At 37.8% G+C, this 25,085-nt stretch overlaps 1 protein-coding gene across 2 annotated transcripts in view; it reads right to left on the bottom strand.

Moving 5' to 3' along the window:
- Positions 1–23,395, bottom strand: part of LOC145771402 (uncharacterized) — a 50,458-nt gene extending 27,063 nt beyond the window's left edge. For both annotated transcript variants that reach the window (XM_082583163.1, XM_082583164.1), the window contains exons 1-2: positions 23,100–23,395; positions 200–292 (exon numbers count right to left, since the gene is read on the bottom strand). In XM_082583163.1, coding sequence (XP_082439289.1) covers positions 200–292; positions 23,100–23,265 — 259 coding nt within the window. In that variant the 5' untranslated portion in view covers positions 23,266–23,395. The remainder of the gene's footprint in view (positions 1–199; positions 293–23,099) is intronic.
- Between the last annotated feature and the right edge of the window lie 1,690 nt (positions 23,396–25,085).

The following is a 25,085-nucleotide window of genomic DNA, read 5'->3' as shown; positions in this document are numbered from 1 at the left end:
TCGGATGACATTTAAAAACTATGGGCCATCTGGGTGTAGGTGGCACAAACCCAAAACCTTCTCAGAAGTTGGTTTTAGGTCCATACGCCACTTTTGGTTAATCTGATTTTTTAATTTGAAAAAAAAATTTTTTTTACTCCACCCTACTATATTACTATCTGGATCACAAACAGTTACAAAATATTTAAACAACCCTCACCAACATTCCCAGCACCACCCATGGCACATAGAGCAAGTGGTATAGTCGTCAGCCCAGACAACGGCATTGCAACTGGCATAGACATCACTGACGCTAGAAAAGTGTAACAATGTATTATGTAAACATGTCATTAGGAATACAACATTACAAGGTCAGGTAATGTTTTCATTATGATGTGTAACGATAACAAAGTTGAAGTAGTGTTTTTTCACGTTCTAGGATATCCAATGTGTAAATATATATATACATAAATACAAAGGCAAAAAAACAACAACAGAGAACACTGTATTGGCTGGGCAGTGGGCAAGTATGCAAACACACAGAAGATATAAAAAGTACGATATAAAAATATACCGGTGCGGTATATATAGGTTTAACTCAAATTTAAATATTGGACATGATGATACACAAATAAACTGAAACACATGTTACAACCTAGTTTGTTTTTGGTCATTGACCGATTTTTTAGAGAACTGTCAGATAAAAAAGCCAATTCGGTCAAAATATCCAAACAAATCTGGTTTCGCATGTTCACATGATTGTCAACGTTTATAGAAAAAATGTGCTCTGCTTATAGTTTACTGTCATAGTGTATATTAATTATGCAGTAAAGGCTAAAATCAGATGATACCAGAAACAAAAATAACAGTCAAAGTCAAAAGATTAGGCAAAGCTATTATAGTCAAGTAATGTAAAAAAAAAATTTTATTCAGAAAAGTTGTCCTACATTTTTTAGCTTATCAAGTATGACCACTAAAGTTGGTCACAATATACAGACCATGTATGTCTATCATCCCCCAATAAAATTTTTGAAATCCTTTAACTGGTTTGAAAATTATGCACAAAATACTTGAATTTTTTTTCACCCCAGCTTTGGGGTAAAAAAAAATTTTATGGGGTAAAAAAAACACCTGTTAGTATAGCAGCTTCTTCTTTATTATTATGTATAATATTGATTTCATATGTAGTGTAAATGACAGGGTTGTCGGTATTTTACCCGACCCATTTGAAACAACCCACGTATATAAACCCAAAAAAACCCATAAAAAACCCAGAGCATCATATTTGTCCAGTTTTTATTAGAAAATTAAAAAAATGAACAAAAATACTACAAGGCACTTAAAACAAACTTTAAATTAGGACTTAAGGATGTGATTGTGAAGTAAATTTCCAAAAATAAACTGAAAACGCAGTGGATATTGTACAGTACACAAAAATCAAGTAATGCCACTTTGTGTATACTACATTAAAACTCATTTATGCAAGAAGGCCTTATAGTTAAACTGGTGAAAGTACTACTCTACTGTAGTCTGTATATATGATGCAATTGCAATTTAGGAGGCTAATTTAGGAGGCAATTTTGCAATTGCAATTTTGAAATGCAATTTAGGAGGCTATTTACTAATTACAGATTCTGGATTCTAACGCATGGCTGTTTCAGAGCATTTGTCTAAATGGCTATTGGCCACGCAATCGCTCAATTGCTCATCCATTACTATATTATAATATATATATGAATGATAAAAAATATTTAAACATGATGGCATAAATGCTCCTTGCCTTCAAATCTAAAGCAAATGATGCAATAATGTGATTTCTACCACCGTAGCATCAACTTGGTATATAGAAATCAGTGGATGATGCAACATCCAACTTGATCTTGAAATTAATGGATGATGCAACATTCAAGCAACAACAGCCCAAGTGCATTATTTTATTGAGTTATGCAAGCATGTACTGTGAGTGAAAGGCACTTCATTCGTAAAAAGTAGTTTTGAGGTGAATTAAGCATGAATCTACCTTTTTTTGCATCTTTTTTTAAAAAAACCCAATAAAACCCGGGTATTTTTAAAAAAACCCGGGCGGGTTGGGCTTTTTTAAAAAAACCCGGGAAAGAAGCTTTGTGTAACTTATATATCAAGGACTGTGAGAGATGCTGAACCTACAGTCGAAACCGACCGGATGGGTCATGATTTTGATTTTGAACGATTTTGAACATAAACGATTTTGCCCACAATTTTTGTATGCACTTTTTATTAAAATACACATTGTGAAATCACAAAGTCTCATTTCTGTAATAAAAACAGCAGCAAGACAAAAAATTGTGTCTAGTATACATATGCACGCCATCTTCAATTTTATCTGCAGCTCTAGCTTGATAATGCGAGTGGGCGACTAAATTTGCCGGATCGTGAATTCTAAAAAATCAACCAGCAGTTTGTGAATAAACATACAACTAAAAAACAATAGACAGGAAATAAAACAACAGTTTGTGTATGTATGAATGTATGTGTTATGCACTATCGATCGATGGATCACTCTGTACTCTCAATCTGCGCTATTGATCAACTAACACGCAACACTAACCTCAACCTCGGACCCCCAATTCCAACAAACATCAACTGATTGTGCATAACAAATCAGGGTTGATCGGTTTAAACCGGGGCGGTTTAAACCGCCCGGTTAAAACCTGGTTTAAACCGGGCAGTTTTGACCACCTATTGCTGGTCAAAATTGGTCAAAACCCGTTTAGTGTATGAATAATTGAATTAAAAATATTACCCTCCATGTTTAGTAATGATGTTCAACTATATTTTGTTTTGATCAACAATAACCTAAATTGTGAAGAAAGGGGCGTTCTTCCCGGCTATCAGCACAAGGTTTAGTCATTGACCGATTTTTTAGAGAACTGTCAGATAAAAAAAAGCCAATTCAGTCAAAATATCCAAACAAATCTGGTTTCGCATGTTCACATGATTGTCAACGTTTATAGAAAAAATGTGCTCTGCTTATAGTTTACTGTCATAGTGTATATTAATTATGCAGTAAAGGCTAAAATCAGATGATACCAGAAACAAAAATAACAGTCAGAAGTCAAAAGATTAGGCAAAGCTATTATAGTCAAGTAATGTAAAAAAAAATTTTATTCAGAAAAGTTGTCCTACATTTTTTAGCTTATCAAGTATGACCACTAAAGTTGGTCACAATATACAGACCATGTATGTCTATCATCCCCCAATAAAATTTTTGAAATCCTTTAACTGGTTTGAAAATTATGCACAAAATACTTGAATTTTTTTTCACCCCAGCTTTGGGGTAAAAAAATTTTTTATGGGGTAAAAAAAACACCTGTTAGTATAGCAGCTTCTTCTTTATTATTATGTATAATATTGATTTCATATGTAGTGTAAATGACAGGGTTGTCGGTATTTTACCCGACCCATTTGAAACAACCCACTTATATAAACCCAAAAAAACCCATAAAAAACCCAGAGCATCATATTTGTCCAGTTTTTATTAGAAAATTAAAAAAATGAACAAAAATACTACAAGGCACTTAAAACAAACTTTAAATTAGGACTTAAGGATGTGATTGTGAAGTAAATTTCCAAAAATAAACTGAAAACGCAGTGGATATTGTACAGTACACAAAAATCAAGTAATGCCACTTTGTGTATACTACATTAAAACTCATTTATGCAAGAAGGCCTTATAGTTAAACTGGTGAAAGTACTACTCTACTGTAGTCTGTATATATGATGCAATTGCAATTTAGGAGGCTAATTTAGGAGGCAATTTTGCAATTGCAATTTTGAAATGCAATTTAGGAGGCTATTTACTAATTACAGATTCTGGATTCTAACGCATGGCTGTTTCAGAGCATTTGCCTAAATGGCTATTGGCCACGCAATCGCTCAATTGCTCATCCATTACTATATTATAATATATATATGAATGATAAAAAATATTTAAACATGATGGCATAAATGCTCCTTGCCTTCAAATCTAAAGCAAATGATGCAATAATGTGATTTCTACCACCGTAGCATCAACTTGGTATAGAAATCAGTGGATGATGCAACACCCAACTTGATCTTGAAATTAATGGATGATGCAACATTCAAGCAACAACAGCCCAAGTGCATTATTTTATTGAGTTATGCAAGCATGTACTGTGAGTGAAAGGCACTTCATTCGTAAAAAGTAGTTTTGAGGTGAATTAAGCATGAATCTACCTTTTTTTGCATCTTTTTTTAAAAAAACCCAATAAAACCCGGGTATTTTTAAAAAAACCCGGGCGGGTTGGGCTTTTTTAAAAAATCCCGGGAAAGAAGCTTTGTGTAACTTATATATCAAGGACTGTGAGAGATGCTGAACCCACAGTTGAAACCGACCGGATGGGTCATGATGATGATGTAAACGACTTTGCCCATAATTTTTGTATGCACTTTTTATTAAAATACACATTGTGAAATCACAAAGTCTCATTTCTGTAATAAAAACAGCAGCAAGACAAAAAATTGTGTCTAGTATACATATGCACGCCATCTTCAATTTTATCTGCAGCTCTAGCTTGATAATGCGAGTGGGCGACTAAATTTGCCGGATCGTGAATTCTAAAAAATCAACCAGCAGTTTGTGAATAAACATACAACTAAAAAACAATAGACAGGAAATAAAACAACAGTTTGTGTATGTATGAATGTATGTGTTATGCACTATCGATCGATGGATCACTCTGTACTCTCAATCTGCGCTATTGATCAACTAACACTAGGGTGCACCATTTGCCCCAAAAATTTTAAAACTTCTGTAATTTCATCCTAACTTTTTTTTACTTGTGAGGTTAGCTTAGTAAAAGACAACTTCAAAATTTTGTGTTGTTTGGATAAAGTTTGACCCCCCCAGCCGGCCATTATTTAAGGCCACTTACAACACTTTTTGATGATTTTTGCCACTAGAGCGCGCTGTGGATAATAATCAACTAACAGTTTAGTTTCAGCAGATGCCTCTCTTCTTACTCATTCATTAAAAAAAAAATTGGTCAAAATAGGATGAGAGGGTGCAGAAATATAGGGAATTTTATATAATTCTATGCTTAAGAGCGCCCCTAGTGGTGATAATACATTATCAAATAACTAGCTTGTTTGTTATCCAAATCACATGAAACTGGTGTCTAACCCCCCATTTTCGAAGGTGGAGATTTCATTTTTGATGCTTGGTTTTAACAGATTTGGTACTGAATGACAAAAACATCATATTTTTTATTTTACACTACTGTATGCCAAAGATGAAATTGTGTTATTACGGAGAGTTGCGGTTTTTTATATTAGCTTACACAAAATGAGATGTTTAATGGAGAAGTAAAGCAATGACTTATTGCAGGGATTCTTAAACTGGGGTCCGTGTACCTCCAAGAGGTACGCGGACTAATTTTAGGGGGTCCATGAAGGCAAATGGAAATCTTAGTGTATAATTTCAAAAATGAATTGTTGTTTTGTTGTCTTTGCCACATTGTTGTTTTTACCGCTATTTGAACATTGCAAAATTTTATCAGTTGCAGCTAAGCTAGACGTCAGCTAGGCTCGGTTAAGATTGTGAAAGGTTTTTGGTAAAGAGAGCCATGGCTGCTATAATCCCTTTTGCAACTACATATTTATGTGAGTCTGGATTTTCATCCTTGGTAACTATCAAAACAAAGAGTCGAAACCGATTGGATGCAAAGGATGACATGCGTGTTGCCCTATCAAAGACGAAGGCACAATTTCATGTTTTTGTTGAAGACGAACAGCAGCATCCTTCAAATTAAAGAAATTAAATCAAAGATATTGAAAAACAATCTGCATTCGCTATTTTTTAAATTTAATGAAACATAAATTTTGTTACCTCAAATCAAAGATAGTTAGGCTACTACTCTCTTCACCCTAAAAGGAGGATCATCAGAAGGTCCTAATTCAAATAGAAATAAATTTTGTTACCAATTCATTTCCATTTTATTTGGTTATGTCCAATTCATGCTGATCTAAAAAGTTTCTCGGACTAGGCCATAAAGGGGGTCCACGCAAACCAATTTTGTTTTAAGGCAAAGGGGTCCGCGTTAAAAAAAGTTTAAGAACCCCTGGTTATTGCAATAAACTGCAAAAAATATATTGCAATTACCTTAGCAATTGAGGTTTTAGCTTTCTAAACTTTTATGCATTCATGCATAGCTAAAATGCCCGTTTTTTATCACATTCCTTGGAGAAACTCCTGAGCGTGGAATCCGCTTTCAAGCTTCAGGTGCTATGCATCGCACTTGTTGGATGGCGAAGGCGATTTATGCAAAAAGCTTGGTCTGCATTTATGGTATCTGTCCGAAGAAATAGTTGGACTAGCCTTGTTTGATTCTCGATTGTCTGTGGAAAGTAAAAAGCTAATGGTGGCAACCATGTTAGATGAAACAGGAGAACGTCCACCAAGGAGACCAAGCATCAAAGTAGCTGCGTTTCTTAGCAATAAGGGTCTAGAACAGTATTGCACCTCTAATTCAAAATGGCTTCTTCGGCTGTTGGGTGAAGATGAAGTAATAATTATACTTTCAAAGGATCCTGTCATCCTGCTCATTGGACTGAAGATGGTGCATTTATTCAAGCTTTACACATGGCGAAGAGACTTTCAGTAGTGAATGACAGAGCAGAGAGAGGAGTTGCTCTAAGTCTAATCCAGGATTTTAACAAAATCTTAACTGAAGATGAGTACCAACTTCAGTTTCTTTTGCAAGTTGTTACTGAACACAGGAAACTGTTTCCAAATTCCAACAAGAACAATATTGTCGAATGTCAATTCTTCTTCATTTAAACCTTCTTTGTTACTCCAGGGGTCAAGGGCTCTGTCTTTTACCACTCTTGGGCAGTGGTGATGCCGTTTAGATGCTTGAGCAGGTGTCGAGCAGCAATCCTTTGATTCGTCCATTGATTCGTCGTCCAGTTCAAGCAGACCACGCACAGTCACACACCATTTGGCCCAGTACAGATGGTGTGATCTGTGGTTTGTTCCTCTTTGCCACACTCACAGATTGCGGAATGCGGATGGAGCCATCCCCCATTTGTGCATGTTGGAGCGGAATAGTCTGACTCCAGTACGTAGGCGGTTGAGATGCACCCAGGCCTTCCTTGGCAAATTATGCATTCCGGTTGGATGGGGGCTGGTGTCGGAGATACAACTTTAGAGTCTTGAGGAGTTCTTCTTCTACTCTGAGCTCCATTTGTTGTCCTCCCAGGTAGCCGCGCTGATAGATTGGTCTTCAGCGGTTTTCATCAGGAGTTGTGCGTTACATACAAATGGGTGTCTCGATTTCAGTTGCCGAGGATGCTCGATTGCTCACTCACAGACTCGTAGAGACTTGAGTGGAGCAAGTGGTTGGGGTTCGTAGTGCGACGAGAAAGAGACAGGATGGTTCTTTGCGACGAAACTCAGCTGGTTGGTTGCCTGCAAGGACAGGGAAATTGTCCGATGGTGTAGGTCGCAGACATCCTGTCACGATACGCAAGGCAATATGTAAAATATTGTCGATAATATTGCTTCTTCCAGTACTGACCAGAATTACATTTTGAAATGAATATCGTTACCAGTGTTCCCTCTAAGGTGCAAAAATTAAGACAAAAAAAACAAATTTTGTAGACGGTTTCGTGGTCACAAAAAAGGTTGTAAAATCAAGATTTGGTCAAATGCGTTTTTTCTAAATAACTGCTTTTCTACTCAAGATAGATGCATTCAATGTTCAGAAAGCAGATAGAAAACCATGTTTTCTGCATCTTTTAACACAATAACTGTATCTCTAGCTCAAGTGGTTTTCGAGATACGCAGATTTGGTATTTCGAGGGAGGGCACAGAACTTTAGGGGGGGAGGGCCACCTCTAAATCAACTTCAAATTAAAAAAAATTTTGCAAAAGTTATTTTTTCTGGCAACCTCACCATTTGAAAGGGTGTCCAAGCAAAATTCAAAAACTCAATTTTAAGAGCCACCCTAATGTAGGCCGTTTGTTTGTTAGAATACTATCATGTCTGCTACTGCGTCTGCTGTTTCTCGTCGTCAGTGTCTAAATAACCTGGTTTCCTTTTGCTATATATATTTGCGGCAGTTTTACTTTCCTAGCCAAAGAAAAGACGTCAGTGCATCTGTCAAATAAGCCTACTTTGCATATTTTAAAATAAAACTTGGTGATAAAGATAAGTCTTGAGCACCCCACAAGGTATGTAAGCAGTGTATCGAGAGTTTGTGGATGTGGACCAAGGGAACACGTGACAAATTGGTATTCGAAACACCTACGCTCGAAGATTTGGATCATGATGAATGTCTTATTGATGGCAGGCCTAATGATGAAGATTTTGAAATTGAAGATGATTCAGAACTTGGAGTATTCCATCAGCATGAGTTGAATGATTTGAGACTAGGAAAAAAGCTTCGGAACTTAGCATCCAGACTAAATGAGAAAAACTTACTTGGAAAAGGAGCGAAGGTACCATATCGTACTTTCGATCGAGAGAAAGTGTGTTTTTACCGTACTTTCGAAGTGACAGTTGCATTGTGTATTTGTGGCTTTGTGTATTGCCATAATGTAAAAGGTTTACTAGAGGAGTTGGGAATTCCGATCTACAACTTAACTGAATGGCGAATGTTCATTGACAGCTCAAAGAGGAGCTTAGTACAACCTTCTCCATAATGTCAATTTATACGGTGTAGTACCAATTGCACATTCAGTTAGTCTTCGTTAAGAATACGGAAACATAAAAAGAGTTATGGAATCGTTGCAATATCACAAGCACAATTGGATCATATGTGTTGACTTTAAGATTGTATGTTTTCTTCTTGGTCAGCAACACAGATACACAAAGTACCCCCTCTATTTGTGTATGTGGAACAGCAGAGCCCAGATCAGCACTGGATGGAGAGGAATTGGCCTCCGAGATCTGACCTTAAACCTGGTGATCCCAATATTCTACATGAGCCCCTTGTTGACAAAGAGAAAATTATTTTCCCACTGTATATAAAGCTCGGCCTAATGAAGCAATTCGTTAAAGCATTGTCAACTGAAAGCAACTTTTTCAATCACCTCATTTTGGCTTTTCCTGGCCTGTCAATACAAAAAATTAAGGCTGGTGTATTTGATGGTCCACAAATTCGGCAACTCATCAAAGATGAACGATTCTGTGGTTCAATGTCAGAATTGAAAGAAAATGCGTGGTTATCATTTAAAAACCTTGTCAAGGGATTTCTTGGGAGTACACGGGCAGAGAATTATATTGAAATTGTTCAGAGGCTATTGGAAAGCTACAGAGAACTCGGCTGCAACATGAGCATCAAGATGCATTTTTTGCATTGCCATCTTGCTAATTTCCCGGAAAACATTGGTGTGGTCAGCGATGAGTAAGGAGAAAGATTCCACCAAGATCTGAAGGTGATGGAGGATATAATGATATATGAGTGAATGAGGATATAGTGCCCTATAGTGACCAATTTGTAAAATAAGCATCAAAAATGAATTCTCCACCCTCGAAAATGGGGGGTTAGACACCAGTTTCATTTGATTTGGATAAGAAAGAAGCAAGATATCTGATAATGTATTATCACCACTAGAGGTGCTCTTAAGCATAAGAATGTATAAAGTTGCCTATATTTCTGCATCCTCTCATCCAATTTTGACCAACTTTTTTTTAAATGATTTAGTAAGAAGAGAGGCATCTATTGAAACTAAATTGTTAGTTGTGTATTTTACACATCGCCATCTAGTGGTAAAAATCGCCAAAAAGTGTTGTAGGTGGCCTTAAATAATGGCCGGCTGGGGGGGTCAAACCTTGTCCAAGCAACTCAAAATTTTGGAATAGTTATTTTCTAAGCTAACCTCACAAGTAAAAAAAAGTTAGGCTTTCTTGTAAAAAGTTGGGGCAAATGGTGCACCCTAACTAACACGCAACACTAACCTCAACCTCGGACCCCCAATTCCAACAAACACAACTGATTGTGCATAACACATCAGGGTTGATCGGTTTAAACCGGGGCGGTTTAAACCGCCCGGTTAAAACCTGGCAGTTTTGACCACCTATTGCTGGTCAAAATTGGTCAAAACCCGTTTAGTGTATGAATAATTGAATTAAAAATATTACCCTCCATGTTTAGTAATGATGTTCAACTATATTTTGTTTTGATCAACAATAACCTAAATTGTGAAGAAAGGGGCGTTCTTCCCGGCTATCAGCACAAGGCTGAGCACTCACTAGTACAGCGAGGCTCTTTTCTTTTGTTGGCTCTTTTCTTTCCACAAAGATAAGAGTTAAATTTACTGGTAAAGGGGTGGTCGAATAAATTTGTGGCTAGTGGTCAAAACCAGTTTTGACCACTTAGAGATCAACCCTGTAACACATGCATATATTGGCACTGATGCATCCAGAAGTTTGTTTTTGTATTGTTTGGTGATATACTGCTTGGCAGTTGACATAACACTAATACAAAGCCAAAACATTCCATATAATAGCCTACACTGTTTTTTTTTACCCCAAATCAACAAATTTTTTTGGGGTAAAAAAAACACCTCAATAATAATTTACACAAACATTTGGAGGCCCCAGTCTTTGTTGCATCTAGTAGCCTCACAACGTAGAGGGTCTGCTACTATTCGGCTAGTCCGATTCGGCTATTACCCTATTCGCCTACAGCCCGATTGGGCTAGTCCGATTTGGCTAGTCCGATTGGGCTAGTTCCCTATTTGGCTACAGTCTTTCTCAGTTAATTCCCTATTCGGCAATTTTTTGAAAATCAAACAATAATCCTTCTGTAATCCAACAAAATCCTTCTGTAAATCCAACGACGCCTTCTGTTTATTTAGAGAATTTTGTATTTTATTCCACAATATCGTTTCTTTTGCATTCTTGCATTTTATCCACCGTTTACCTTTGAGTGCCTTCCCAGACGGCAAAATCAGTCATTTTTACATTGATTCAACGTCTGCAGACGTTAAATCAATGTAAAAATGGCGGATTTTACTGTCTGGGTGAGCTGTGTGATAAATTAAAGTCTTCGGTGGCGTCATAGTGAATTGCGTGTAATTACCACCCCTTGACGGAGGAGCAAGACTACGCGCGCCTGTATTTAAAAGAGAATAGCGGAGAAAAAAGTGGGAAGCGAGGTAAAGTTGTTTCCCATAGAAATGCTTGTCACAAAGCAATAACGAAATTCTGGAAAACCTTTTCGAATGCGTTGATTAATGATAGGCAGCAAGCGATCGGCAACAAAGAAAACATTCTTTAAATGCAAACCGCAACAGCTTCGCAATAAATAATCACTAGAACGAGTAGCGATGCTACAATCCCACACCAGACAACAAAATCTGCCACTTTTACATTGATTTAACATCTGCAGACGTTGAATCAATGTAAATATGATTGATTTTGCTGCCTGGGACATAGCAAAAATCTACCATTTTGTGTCGATTCAATGTCATCAGATGTTGAATGCACCCAAAAAAACAAAACATAATTTGCTACGTAGACGGAGCGTGCGTTTGGCTTTATGAGCTTGCAAACAGACTTGATGTCGCTTTTGAAAGTAGCAACCTCTGCACTGCAGTGAATTGCGCGGTGCCCAGTGAATCGCTCGCTGTGAAAATAAACTTGAAGTCTCGGCCCCAGGTAACCACTAACCAACGCAACAAGGGCTGGTACAAACCGCATTGCGCACACGCCGCATAATCAACGCAGTAACGGACTCACGCAAACTGAATGGCGCACACACGACCGTTGCCATAAAATCCCGATCAAAGGCGGAATATGCGCATCTTTTGTTTCATCTGCAACGCGAAAACGGGCGTCTTACAGCGGTCAGTCATAAGTTGCGATATTGTAGTGAAAAGGGAGCAATGTCAAGTCGAAAACTAAATCAAACGTCTCTCCGTAACTATTTTTCAAGGGCTGCTTACGGATGTCAGCAACTTTTAAATTTATTCAAGGTGACGTGCTGCTGAATTGATGTAAACATGAATGATTTTACTTTCCACAGGTATATTTTCAAGCGTATGATCAAGTTAGTATTTGCATTCCATTTTCAAAACATTGTCATTCCATTTACACTTTACAGTGTACCTTAGTAAACCTTTTCTTCTTTTGTTTCATGCTAATAAATCTAGTTCGTTGCTAAACTTTATGTTGTGCTTAGCTTAAAGAGTCGCAGTCCATTAACCGCTAGCTAATGCAAACGCATGTGATGTGTTTGCTTAACCGAAGTGGTCGAGTTTTGTTTATAATAATTAACGGGAGGTCGAACGTAGCGATAACTCCAAGTGTGGCAATGAAAGCAATCTTAGTGTGACGGCATAATTACGTCATCCATCTGCGTGACATTTGCTGAATTTACGTTGCTACTGATGAAATACGCTTTCGCCCCCACCGCCAAAAAAATAGTTAGGCGCCTATGATTTTGAACAATAACACACTCGAACAACTAACAAAACACTTCTGTTTATCTCATTAACCTGTATTGTTAATCATGAAAAATGTTCTTTTGATGTAAAACACATATTTTGAACAAACCCAGACAACAAAAATGACATATTTTGCCGTCTGGGAAGGCACTCAAAGGTAAACACTGGATAAAATGCAAGAATGCAAAAGAAACGATATTGTGGAATAAAATACAAAATTCTCTAAATAAACAGAAGGCGTCGTTGCATTTACAGAAGGATTTTGTTGGATTTTCAAAAAATTGCCGAATAGGGAACTAACTGATAAAGACTGTAGCCAAATAGGGAACTAGCCCAATCGGACTAGCCAAATCGGACTAGCCGAATCGGACTAGCCAAATCGGGCTGTAGCCGAATAGGGTAATAGCCGAATCGGACTAGCCGAATCGGACTAGCTGAAACGGTCCATTCCGCAACATAGTATGGTACTCACAATATAACATTAAAACATTCATACCACCTATCACTAAAATTTAGCAAAAACCTTTAATAAACTCCTCCGAACCTTCTTTTGCACCCTTTGCTGGCCATATTTACTCCATCTAACATATATATCTCTTCTTTGTCAAATCCAATCTTTTTCCTCTACCCCTCAAAGTAATCACTAGAGACCACTTAAACAGACACTAAAAAAGGTGAGTGAATATCTACTCATTTTAGATGTGAGATGGTATATAAGTGTTTTTTTACCCACTATTTTTTTACCCCATTAGATTATACAGCTATTGTCGTGTGACCAAACAAAAACATAAGTAGCTGTGTCTGTTTGGTCGTATAACTTCATGCATCTTATAGCTTGATATTAATTGTCTTCGTTTTTTATGCTATTGCATAATGTAACGTTTTGTTATTATTACCGTAACGTAATTATTACGATATGGTTTATATGATTGAAACTTGTGTTTCGTGTCTGCAAAAATCTTATTAGGAAAGCATGGTCAGGGTTCGATCTTAGCGCTGGTCCTCTGGCCAATGTCTAGTGCGAGTTCCCCGCGGACCAGTACGAATCGTTTCGCACTAGGGTGGAGTGAAAAAATTTTTTTTTTTCAAATCAAAAAATCAGATTAACCAAAAGTGGCGTATGGACCTAAAATCAACTTCTGAAAAGGTTTTGGGTTTGTACCACCTACACCCAGGTGGCCCATAATTTTTAAAGGTCATCCGAGGGTTAAATTTCATGAAAATCCCATAACTTGGAAACCGGTTAAGCTAGAATGTTAGTTTTTGGCTTAAAATTTCCAGAAGGTCCATGTTTATATATGCTCTAATGCAACTTTTGTCTCTATTTTAACTACATAAGCTAATAATAATAAAAAATGACATTTTAGTTTTAGTTTAAACTAAAATGTCAATTTATTAGAGACAAAGGACATTTTAGTTTTTAAACTAAAATGTCATTTATTATTATTATCAGCTTATGTAGTTAAAATAGAGACAAAAGTTGCATTAGAGCATATATAAACATGGACCTTCTGGAAATTTTAAGCCAAAAACTAACATTCTAGCTTAACCGGTTTCCAAGTTATGGGATTTTTATGAAATTTGACCCTCGGATGACCTTTAAAAATTATGGGCCACCTGGGTGTAGGTGGCACAAACCCAAAACCTTTTCAGAAGTTGATTTTAGGTCCATACGCCACTTTGGGTTAATCTGATTTTTTGATTTGAAAAAAAAAATTTTTTTCACTCCACCCTATTTCGCACTGGTCCGACTGTCCAGTGTCCAGTGCGAAAATATCATCGCATTATGTCGTTTGATCGTTTAGTGCGTGGTTCTCGTTTGCGCTTCTATTCAAACAAGAAAACACGTGATCTGTGCGTGTTAAACCGTAAGAAAAAGGCAGCAACATCACGTGTTAAATCATAAGAAAAAAGCAATCGCAACATCACGTGACGATATTAAATCGAAAGAAAAAGGGGAATTGCAACAACACGTGAGCTCTGGTAGCCCAGTAGATTGAATGACTTGCCTAGATAAACTGTTGTTACTGTTATTGCCATTGTATATTTCCATGTTATTGCCACCATTCATCAGGCCTCGAAATATCCGGCGGACATGACTGCCGGAATGAACTCGAATGTCTGCCGAAGCCGACTCATTGGTTGGTCATAAATGACCGCCGCAAAATTCTTGACAAAAATAAAGCTAATGCTGCAAAAATATATTTTAAATTTGAATTGTTACAATTGTTGGTTTAACGCAATAAAATACGGAGCTGAAACAATAATAGTACAGGCAATTGCTTTAAAGATCACATTAAAGTGGCGTGGTTAACGAGCTGATGGCAAAAGTAGCCATTTTTACATCATTTCAACCCTGGGTTTTTTTTTCGCTGACGCTTTTCGGTCATTTGTCCGAAATGACTTGAAAAAATTCGGTCATTTTTTATTTATTTCGGTCATTTTTTCTGATGAAAATATTTCCTTTCAAGTAGCTGATACAAACCAAAATTTGCTCTTCCTGACTAGCTACAACATAGGCGCCAACTTTTTATGCTGTATTGATGCATAAAACAATAGATGAACTAGCGATCGGCAGCAGGACAACATTTTTTGAAAGCAAACTGCAGCAGCTTCGCGATAAATAATCACTAGAACGAGTAGGATGCTACAATTCCACACCAAACAAAATCTGTCATTTTTACATTGATTCAACGTCTGACGTTAAATCAATGTAAAAGTGACTGATTTTGCTGCCTGGGACATAGCAAAAATCTACCATTTTGTGTCGATTCAATGTCATCAGATGTTGAATGCACCCAAAAACAACATAATTTGCTACGTAGACAGAGCGTGCGTTTAGCTTTATGCGCTTGCAAACAGACTCGATGTTGCTTTCGAAAGTCGAAACGTCTGCAGTGAATTGTCGCGGCAGTGAATCGCTCGCTGTGAAAATGAACTTGAAGTCTCGGCACGACGTAACCACCAACCAACACAACAAGGGCTGGTTCAAACCGCATTGCGCACACTAGGGTGGCCAAAAAAAATTGAAATTTTTTATTTTTGTTTGCACACCCTCTCATTTGAGGAGGATTCATGAAAAAATGACACTGTGAAAATTTGAAGTGAATCCGACAAGAGGAAGTGCTCTCCCACTGACCTCAAAGTTTGGTTTTATTGGCATAATCCGTCAAAATTCTTTGAATATGTGACGTAATTCTTTTTTGATTTATCTACATTGCAGTTGCAGCAATATTGTTTTAACCATTGTTTTACTCTGAATTTATGATACAATAAGTGTTTCCACATGCAGAAAAACATAAATAATGCACAAAATAGATCACATTAACAAGCGTTTGGTATGAAATTAAATGCACTAAACTTTAGCGAAAACCGCATAAAAGTACGTTCACTAGTCACGATCGCAACGCTTTAGGTGACAACACATTGCCCAGACATTGCAAGAGAAATGTTTGTAAAGAGTCAAGCCATTGGTTGACTTTATTGCACTTGTTGGAAGCAGCTTTCTGTGGTGTTCAACCACTTGATAGAGAAGCTGGCGCTGTTATTCATTTTTTGTAAGAACTTCATTGAAGTCAGTAGCTAATTTGACTGCCCAGTGCCCGCTCTGCACAATCATTGACGGCTTTGAGATGACGCCAAACTTTGCAGGCTTCTTTATAATCATCACAATCACGCCATGTGTCGACAGAAGCAGTGACTCGAAAAGGTTAAGGGAATGCTGTGTTACAAACTGTGCCAAAGAGAGACGTTGAAACTTGACAATTTTGTTTGGGGCAACACGACGATCGACGAACATCTTCGGGAAATGGGTCTTTCTTAAGAGCATTAACGATTGCTTTCTTTTCATCATCTGTGTTATTATCATTGAATAAAGGTAGTGCAGCAAGATCCTTACTGATGTACCACAAGCGCAACCTCAACTTTTTTCTGCCACTTGAGAAAATTCATTGTCAACCTCTTTATAATCCTCTGTGAGCTGTAACATTGCTAGGTCATTTGTAGGGGCAGATATTGATGAAGGTGCTGCAAACCAAAAAGTGGCATAGATGGTAGTAGTTAATATTACTTCATCTGCAACTGTACTGCACGCAAGTGGCAGTGTAATCTTATTGATCTTCATCTCGTAGTAGAGACGGCGAAGAACCACACCCCATACAGGCAGCTGACATGGCCCCTCAAGACAGTCAACAAATGAACACCCACTCTCTAGTGTTGACTCTCTTGAGGGGCCATGTCAGCTGCCTGTATGGGGTGTGGTTCTTCACCACCTCTACTACGAGATGAAGATCAATAAGGTTACACTGCCACTTGCTTGCAGTGCAGTTCTTGTGGGTGAAAGCTAATATCGCTACCACTGCAAAGACTCACGTTGTTACCAAACTAAAACACATCCATCAAGAGCATAGAGGAAAATCAAAGCACAAAGGGAGGCGAAATTCAGCTTCCTAGTTGACCTCAGAAGCTGACTTCACCCAGAGCTTAAGTGCATTATTTGATATTGCATATGCTAACTGGGAATGCCGCACAACAATACCAGAAGACTGCCAGTTTTTGATAGACCAATGTGGTGCATGACAGATACTGATGACAACAGAGGACCCAATGCATTGCAAAGCTGCTGCAAAGTATAAAAAGCGCAAAGATGATGAACAGAGACACAACAGAAATCGCATTGATCCAGTACCATCAAGTGCTGCTTCTTTCTCATCTGAAAATGATCAGCAGATGATGAAGATTCTTCCAGTGACCCACTATTTGCACCACAAATCCAAATAACAGCAAAACAAAAAAAAACTCAGTAGGAGCAGCCATTACCAAAACACTGCATTATTGATAATCCACTGTTAAATGCAGCACTGAACAGAACTATAACATCAAGTCGTCAAGCAATGATGATCATCACTCCTGATCTTGCTGCAGCTGGAATTGATATAAATGAATTGACAATGTCACATTCCTCTGTCATGAATGCTCAAAACACCTCACGTGAAAGCCTGGCAGCTGCAGTGCGGAAAAAATTTAAACCAACAGTTCCACTTGTTGCTCATTTTCATGGTACCATTTGACTAATGCCACTGGCACAAAGCGCGACTCTTTGGCCATTGTAGTTTCTGGTATGCATGTTGAAATACTGCTTGGCATTCCAAAGCTGCCTATTGGAACGGGATCACTAATGGGCCAAAAAGTAGTGGAATTCATACACGAGTTGTAGCAGAGCATTTAGCTGCACTTTGTTTTGACACAACATCAAGCAATATGAGAATCCACACTGGAGCTATCACTGTCGTGCAGCAGGCATTTAATTGAAGGCTGCTACTTCTTGCATGCCGTCGTCTCAAAGCCGTCAATGATTGTGCAGAGCGGGCACTGGGCAGTCAAATTAGCTACTGACTTCAATGAAGTCCTTACGGAAAATAAACAGCAGCGCCAGCTCCTCTGTCAGGTGGTCGAGCACCACAGAAAGCTGCTTCCAACAAGGGCAAGTAAAAGCCAACAGCTCCATTAAATAAAATCAATGGCTTGACTTTTTACAAACGTTTCGTTTGCTTTTTCTGGGCAATGTGTTGTCACCTAAAGCGTTGCGATCGTGACTGGTGAACGTACTTTTATGCATTTAATTTCATACCAAACGCTTGTTAATGTGATCTATTTTGTGCATTATTTATGTTTTGCTGCATGTGGAAACACTTATTGTATCATAAATTCAGAGTAAAACAATGGTTAAAACAAAAATGCTGCAACTGCAATGTATATAAGTCAAAAAAGAATTACGTCACATATTCAAGGAATTTTGACGAATTATGCCAATAAAACCAAACTTTGAGGTCGGTGGGAGAGCACTTCCTCTTGTCGGATTCACTTCAAATTTTCACAGTGTCATTTTTTCATGAATCCTCCTCAAATGAGAGGGTGTGCAAACAAAAATAAAAAATTTCAATTTTTTTTGGCCACCCTAGCGCACACACGACATAATCAACGCAGTAACGGACTCACGCAAACTGCATGGCGCACACACGACCGTTGCCATGGAAACCCGATCAAAGGCGAGGAATATGCACATCTTTTGTTTCATCTGCAATGCTAAAACAGGTCAGTCATAAAGTTGAAAGCAGGTCAGTCATAAGTTGCGATATTGTAGTCAAAAGGGAGCTATGTCAAGTCGAAAACTTAATCAAACGTCTCTCCATGCTTCCCACGACAATCTTGTTTTTATCAGTAAACGGGACGGACCAGTGCGATCGCGTGCGGACCAGTGCAAATGGTGAGCCACTGGTCCGGTTGGCCAGTGCGAAAAAAAGTTAAGGTCGACCCCTGATGGTATACAGTTTTTTATTGGTGGCAACATGAATATTTAACATCTCAAGCATTTTCCACATCTATTTACACAAAACTGAAAAATACGTTTGCAACTTTGCATCTTTATGGGAATTTATTTAAAAAAAAAACTTTATGGGGATTCTGAACAGTTGGATGACCATAAGAGCTCTAAACGACGTCTCTTTGTAAAATACGATTCAAGGAAACGTTTGTAAACGATTTTGCTGGCTTGGGCCATCACGCACGATGTTTTTTTCTTTCACCTTGGTGGGCTTGACAAATCCTTTCAAGATACATTTCCTTGCAGTGGTTAGTTGATATCATGTGGTGACGTTTTGCTGCCATACTTGCTGGGCAAATTATTTAATAAAAAAAATTAATACAATAAAATGTAGTGAATACTGTAAGTCTCAATTTATAAGCTCTGCTATCAAACTGCGGAATGGCCCGTTTCGGCGAGTCCAATTCAGCAAGTCCAATTCAGCAAGTCCGATTCGGCGAGTGCCATATTTGGCGAGTTCCCTATTAGGCAATTTTTTGAATTTTTTTTTAAAATTATTGGGTACCGTAGCCTAATTATCATTGCCATTTTAGGGGTTGGGGTTAGAGGTTAGGGGGTTAAGGGTTAGGGGGTTACTGGTTAGGGGGTTACTGGTTAGGGGGTTAATGGTTAGGGTGTTAAGGGTTAGGGGGTTAAGGGTTAGGGGGTTAAGGGTTAGGAGGTTAAGGGTTAGGGGGTTAAGGGTTAGGGGGGTATTTGAACGTTTAGCGACGTTAAAACTTGGAAAAGCGGCAATGATAATTAGGCTACGGTATCCAATAATTAAAAAAAAAAATTCGACAAATAGTCGAATGGGGAACTCGCCGAATAGGGCACTCGCCAAATCGGACTAGCCGAATAGGGCACTCGCCGAATCGGACTAGCCGAATTGGACTCGCCGAATAGTAGCAGACCCATCAAACTGATGCTGAAGTTAGCTGAACTATTTGCATCTGTTTAATAGTCTTCAGAAAGATGATGAATGGTGCTTAAAGTTTGTGCCAATTACTGAATTTATTGTTGTTTTTTACTTACATTTACAACCTTTGTTCACATTGATTACAGAAAAAAAACTTTAATCTAGACGCAATGAAGTGGGAAGAACCTGGAAAAGTCGCTGCTCCTGAGAATTTTAAATGACTTTCTAAATGGCAAACAATCATGTCAACTTCATTGCAGAGCTGCATAAACAACATCTAACCATTACGTATCTTATAACTGCAATGCATGATGCGACATTTTCAAATTCACCACAATGGCAATTTTGCTGATGCAAATGGTAAAGAACGCAATGCTGGGAAAGGGTTTCAGTAAATCAGTATGCTTTGGAGAGTTACTAATCTGATTAAGAAAGTCCTTGCATCTCTTCAACTGCTTATATGCTCAATGATGAACACAATATCGTATGAACTACAAACCTATGATGACGATTGCAGCATTATAAGCTTATTATGTTAGTTTGATAATTTGAAATGAAGAGGCTACAGCATGAAAGATGAAATTGTTTATAAGCTGTTAAATTTAAATATTATTACTTAGAGAACATTTCAGCTTTATGTATTTTTTTCTAGTGGATTATTTTCATTTTGAATTGTTTTTGGGACTGTTTGTGAAGTATATATACTATTTGTGTCATTATTGTTACAAACATTAGGGTCGCTGGTGATAGGCCTAGTATAAATGTTTTTGTTGATTCAAAAGTTCATCTGCTTTCCATGCTGATAAGGTTTTATATAAACATTTCTTTAGTAATCTTTACATTGATTCAATGTTTTTAGACAATATAGCGACAACGCAAGACACATTCTGCTGTCTGGTTAAGCAATTTTAGACCTCATTAGACTAACAGACACTTAACAGCTAGAAATCATATTTGAATAGCAGAAAAAGGACCGGATTAAATTGAAAATGACCGAAATGTTTGATGCAAATTCTGACAAATGACTGAAATACTTTAGCAAAAAAAAAAAAACAACCCAGGTTGCAACTATGACAAACCATACATTTATTATCACCATATGCGCCGACTTCCGGTGCCCCCGTAAAGTTATAGTTGCGGGGCAACAAAAATGGCTATTACAAGTGGTGTTTCAAAGATAAAATACTTTGCGATAGAAATTTAGCTCATTTAAACAGACTTAAAGAATACCGAAAGCGAAAAACAGCCTACGTCGCTCTTGCCCGCAAAACAGCAGCTGATTGCATGGCTTTCTCTTGAACGTGAATTACTACTGAGAAGGACACGCTCACAGTCACACACTGCTGATGTTCTTGCGCGTGAGGAGCAACTTCACAGTCAAAACGCGTGGTAGAAAAAAAGCGAATGTGAGGTTGAAAGTTTATTCTCATTTCACGAGTTATCTAAAAGTCGGTTAGATTTTTTGTGACTTCAAACGTGAACTTTATCAAGTTGAAACTACGACACAACAAACAATTGTAACGTGAATACAGCTTAAAGAAAAAACGCAATTTTCAAAACTGTCATCCGTGTTTTGCTTCAATAAGCACTGTATTGCGGAATGGCCCGTTTCGGCGAGTCCGATTCGGTGAGTCCGATCCCTTAACGGGGGATTTTTTCAATTTTTTTTTTAAATTATCGGGTACCATAGCCTAATTATCATTGCCGTTTTAGGGTTAGAGGTTAGGAACTCAACGAATCGGACTCACCGAATAGTAGCAGACCCCTGTATTGATATATATATTGTGATAATAAATACATCTCATACACTCATCTATATACACTCCTGCACTAGCCTACCTATTTGATAAAAGACTATAAAGACTTTCGAAAAAAAAACAGAAGAGAAAACACTTCGCCGTTGTTAACGCTTTGAAGGTAAGTAATTAGCAAAACGAGGTTAATAAAACTGATAGCAGGTTTCCACTCTGCTTGAGATCATGATTTTTTTGCGTTTTATTTCGATAACTTCACTGTCTTGATCGTTGTGATTCACTCGCACGAACAGGAAATGAATAGGCTTGTTTTCCAACTGTTCCGATTATGAGCTAATAATATCAAAATTTTTACGACTAGGCGTACTGCATGCGTAAAACTAATCGTTACAAGCAGCGGTTCTAATAAATTCGGTTTGCCACCTAGGACGTATCAATATAAACAAGACCAGGCCTCGAAATTCGTTTTTGTTGACGGCGGACAAACGTGTCCGGTCTGAGCAGCTATCTCGGCGGACAAATTAAGTTTCACGGCGGACACACCAGTTTTAGCGTCGATCGTCATGCTTAATCACTTTATCTTGATAACTCTTCGCCATTTAGGAGCTATGGCTACGGTTTGGAAGGCTTTTTAAAATTTCAGCGAAGGCTTTCATCAGACTAACGAGGTGCGCTTGGAGAGTCAAAGCGCCGTGTAGCTGCAATACGCCGCATAACTGATTAACTTCCACCGAACGAAGTCGTGTGGATTTTTGCGTCACAATGTCACAATTTTTGCGTCACAATGCTCTGAGCACTAGTCGGAAAACTTCTACACTACCGCTACTATTTTCTGCTGTGCAAAGTTTCACTGGGCATTTTTCTTTAGGTATATTTTTGCGTGTTATGTGAGCGAAAGTAAATTTTCCATGGGCCTTTTCTTTCTTACTGTAATACCAAAACTTAACAAATTTTGCTTCATTTTGCGGTAATAGCCTACTCGTATAATCTAATTTTGTAACCAACCTTGCCTTATCAATATTACTCGGAGCTCAAAGCCAGACATTGTGACGTAAGACTTGAACTAAGTTGCGCGTGCTCCCATTGATTCTTAGCGAAAAATTCACCTTTGCTACGCTGATTCAATGTCATCAATCGTTAAAACAACGTAAAAATCGAAAGTTTTTCAGCTTGAATAGAATCTAAGCGATACAGTATTCACATTTTCTAAATGCGAGGGAAATTATATTCTCGCAAGAATCGTTTGTGCTATGCAATGACGATTTGTATCGCTAGTTCCTGTGTTATTTCTCGGCGGACAAATATGTCCGATCTAGATGGTACTTCCCGCGGACATCACATGCTGTGACGGCGGACATGTCCGCGGTGTCCGCCGTGAATTTCGAGGCCTGCAAGACACTAAGCTTAATCAAAGACTATTTTAATTGAGTAAAATAGCGTTATGGATATGATGTCATCACCTTTCTCGCGCCCCAAGGTTTTTTGAAAAGTCGGCGCCTATGATTATCACATAAATAAAACAAGTTATCCTTGAAATAAGGCCTATGTTTATATTTGAGTGGAGAAGTTACTTATTTTAATCATAAACATACATCTGAGCAGTTACACTTAATGTATAATTAAAATGCTTACTTTCTACAGTTGGGGTTTCTGTACTGCCAGATACAAGACTAGAGCTAATTGATGGATACACCATGGATGGGTGTGATTGAGAGTAAGTGGAGGTAACAAGATTTAATCCAGGATCCTTCCTTGAAAAGTGAACCGTTGGTGACGATAATGTAGAGTCTTTGTTCATATTAGAAAGTAAAATCAGACCTAATGTAGTGTCCACATCATAAACAGCAACTTGTGTGTCTTACGGCATTATTTGAACATAAATATTATGTGAGTTTACCACAGGACCTGTTTCTGTCTATAATGTGTCCAATTCCTGTAACATTTGGAGAAGGGTTATATACAATTATCCATCATAGCCAGTTGAAAAACATTTTATATGCAAAACTTAGATTGGTACCGGTATAGGCTTCAGGCATGAGTAGTAATTTTCAAAATTTCGTACAACTCGGCAGTTGTAAACTCAGTACATTACAGTTGACTAAGCAACAACTGAGCTGAAATCGGTAAATGATGAACTGAAGCAAGCAAAAACTGAGCAAACCGATACTTGACATGTAACAAATCAGCAAATTCAGTTTAGCAAGCGATACCCAAGAAGATCCACTGCTAGGTGAAAATTTATTTGCTGACTTGGGCACTGGGCAGTAGCTGAAATGTAGGCTATGGTACGGTGTTTGCTGAATTGTGACATGCGGAGTGGTCCAACTACCTTATTTTCAAACATGTTTTAAAACTGCTTACTTAAAAATCAGGTCAGGGTTGCCATTGACTAGTATTTCTGTATCATGCATGCATTGTAGGTGGAACACTTTGATACAGTCTTAATGGAGGAAAAATGGGCTAATGGCGACACATCAAGTCAGACCACAATGCAGAGAAAAGCAAACAGCCATCATTGAAAAATACCTCAAGAGAATGCCTAGTACCGGTACACGCTGACAGATAAGGATGGGCAAAATAGAATACCGAATATAGAATAACCGGTTGTGAAGCCTAACCGGTTTCAAAATGCATATGAAATCGGATAATTAAAACCGCTTTAACGATCAACTACGTACGACTCCGTTTGGTCGCAACGAATTTGCTACAGCAAAAGTTGCATTGTTCATCGAATTGGGCAATCCGGCAAAGGGAAAACGCACAAGTTTCGTTTTTCGCATTAAAGAGATCTTGTCAAACGCTTTGCAGTCGTCACAGTCTTGCAGAAGTACATATGGGTAGTTGGCTTTGTCTTAGCTTTTACTATGCCAGTACATTGACATGGACGACTTGTTGGGCTGTGGGATTGAAGATGCCACATGCAGTAATGAAGATGAATCAGCAAATTTGGCTTCCCCACCTTCCGAAATAGATACCTATCTCACGTTGTTGAAAACATCCACTACTGTACATCTGTTGAAAACGTCCTTGTTGGGTGGAAAGCAAATGAAAACCAATTTTCTTATATTAGTAAGTTCAAAATATTTTTGTGTGCCTGCCACACCTGCTTCTTCAGAGAGATGTTTTTCAAGTGCAGGTTTAACTGCCACCAAGTTAAGATCCTGTTTGACTGGTGAACATTTAGAAAGTCTAAATTTGTTACACTGCAATAAGCAATTTTTGTGATATTCATTGTTTTCGTAAACTCATAAAAATTATTAAAATGTGTTGATAGTAAAACGGTCAATTATTCTAGAATAGATATCTGTATTTTAAATTCGGTTTCAGTATTCTAGAATAGCTAATTACGGTAGGCTATTCTATTTTGCCCATCCCTACTGACAGAAAATTAAGAAATTTACTGTAAGCAAACGCAACATAATGGAAAAAATGTAAAACATAGCTGGTAGCAATAAAATGTTACAGCCATCCAACACACAATTTCTGTTTGCATTTATTATATCTTTTTTGTATATATATACTTCTTTGTGATATTAGGTTTAGTCCAGATTCTGTAAGTTTTTGACAGCTCACTACTAAAATCTATAGGCTACTGTATTCTTATAGTTTTTCATATAA

Source organism: Aplidium turbinatum, chromosome 5 (assembly GCF_918807975.1).
Source record: "Aplidium turbinatum chromosome 5, kaAplTurb1.1, whole genome shotgun sequence".
Classification (NCBI taxonomy): domain Eukaryota; kingdom Metazoa; phylum Chordata; class Ascidiacea; order Aplousobranchia; family Polyclinidae; genus Aplidium; species Aplidium turbinatum.
This window is presented reverse-complemented; position numbering and strand designations above follow the sequence as displayed.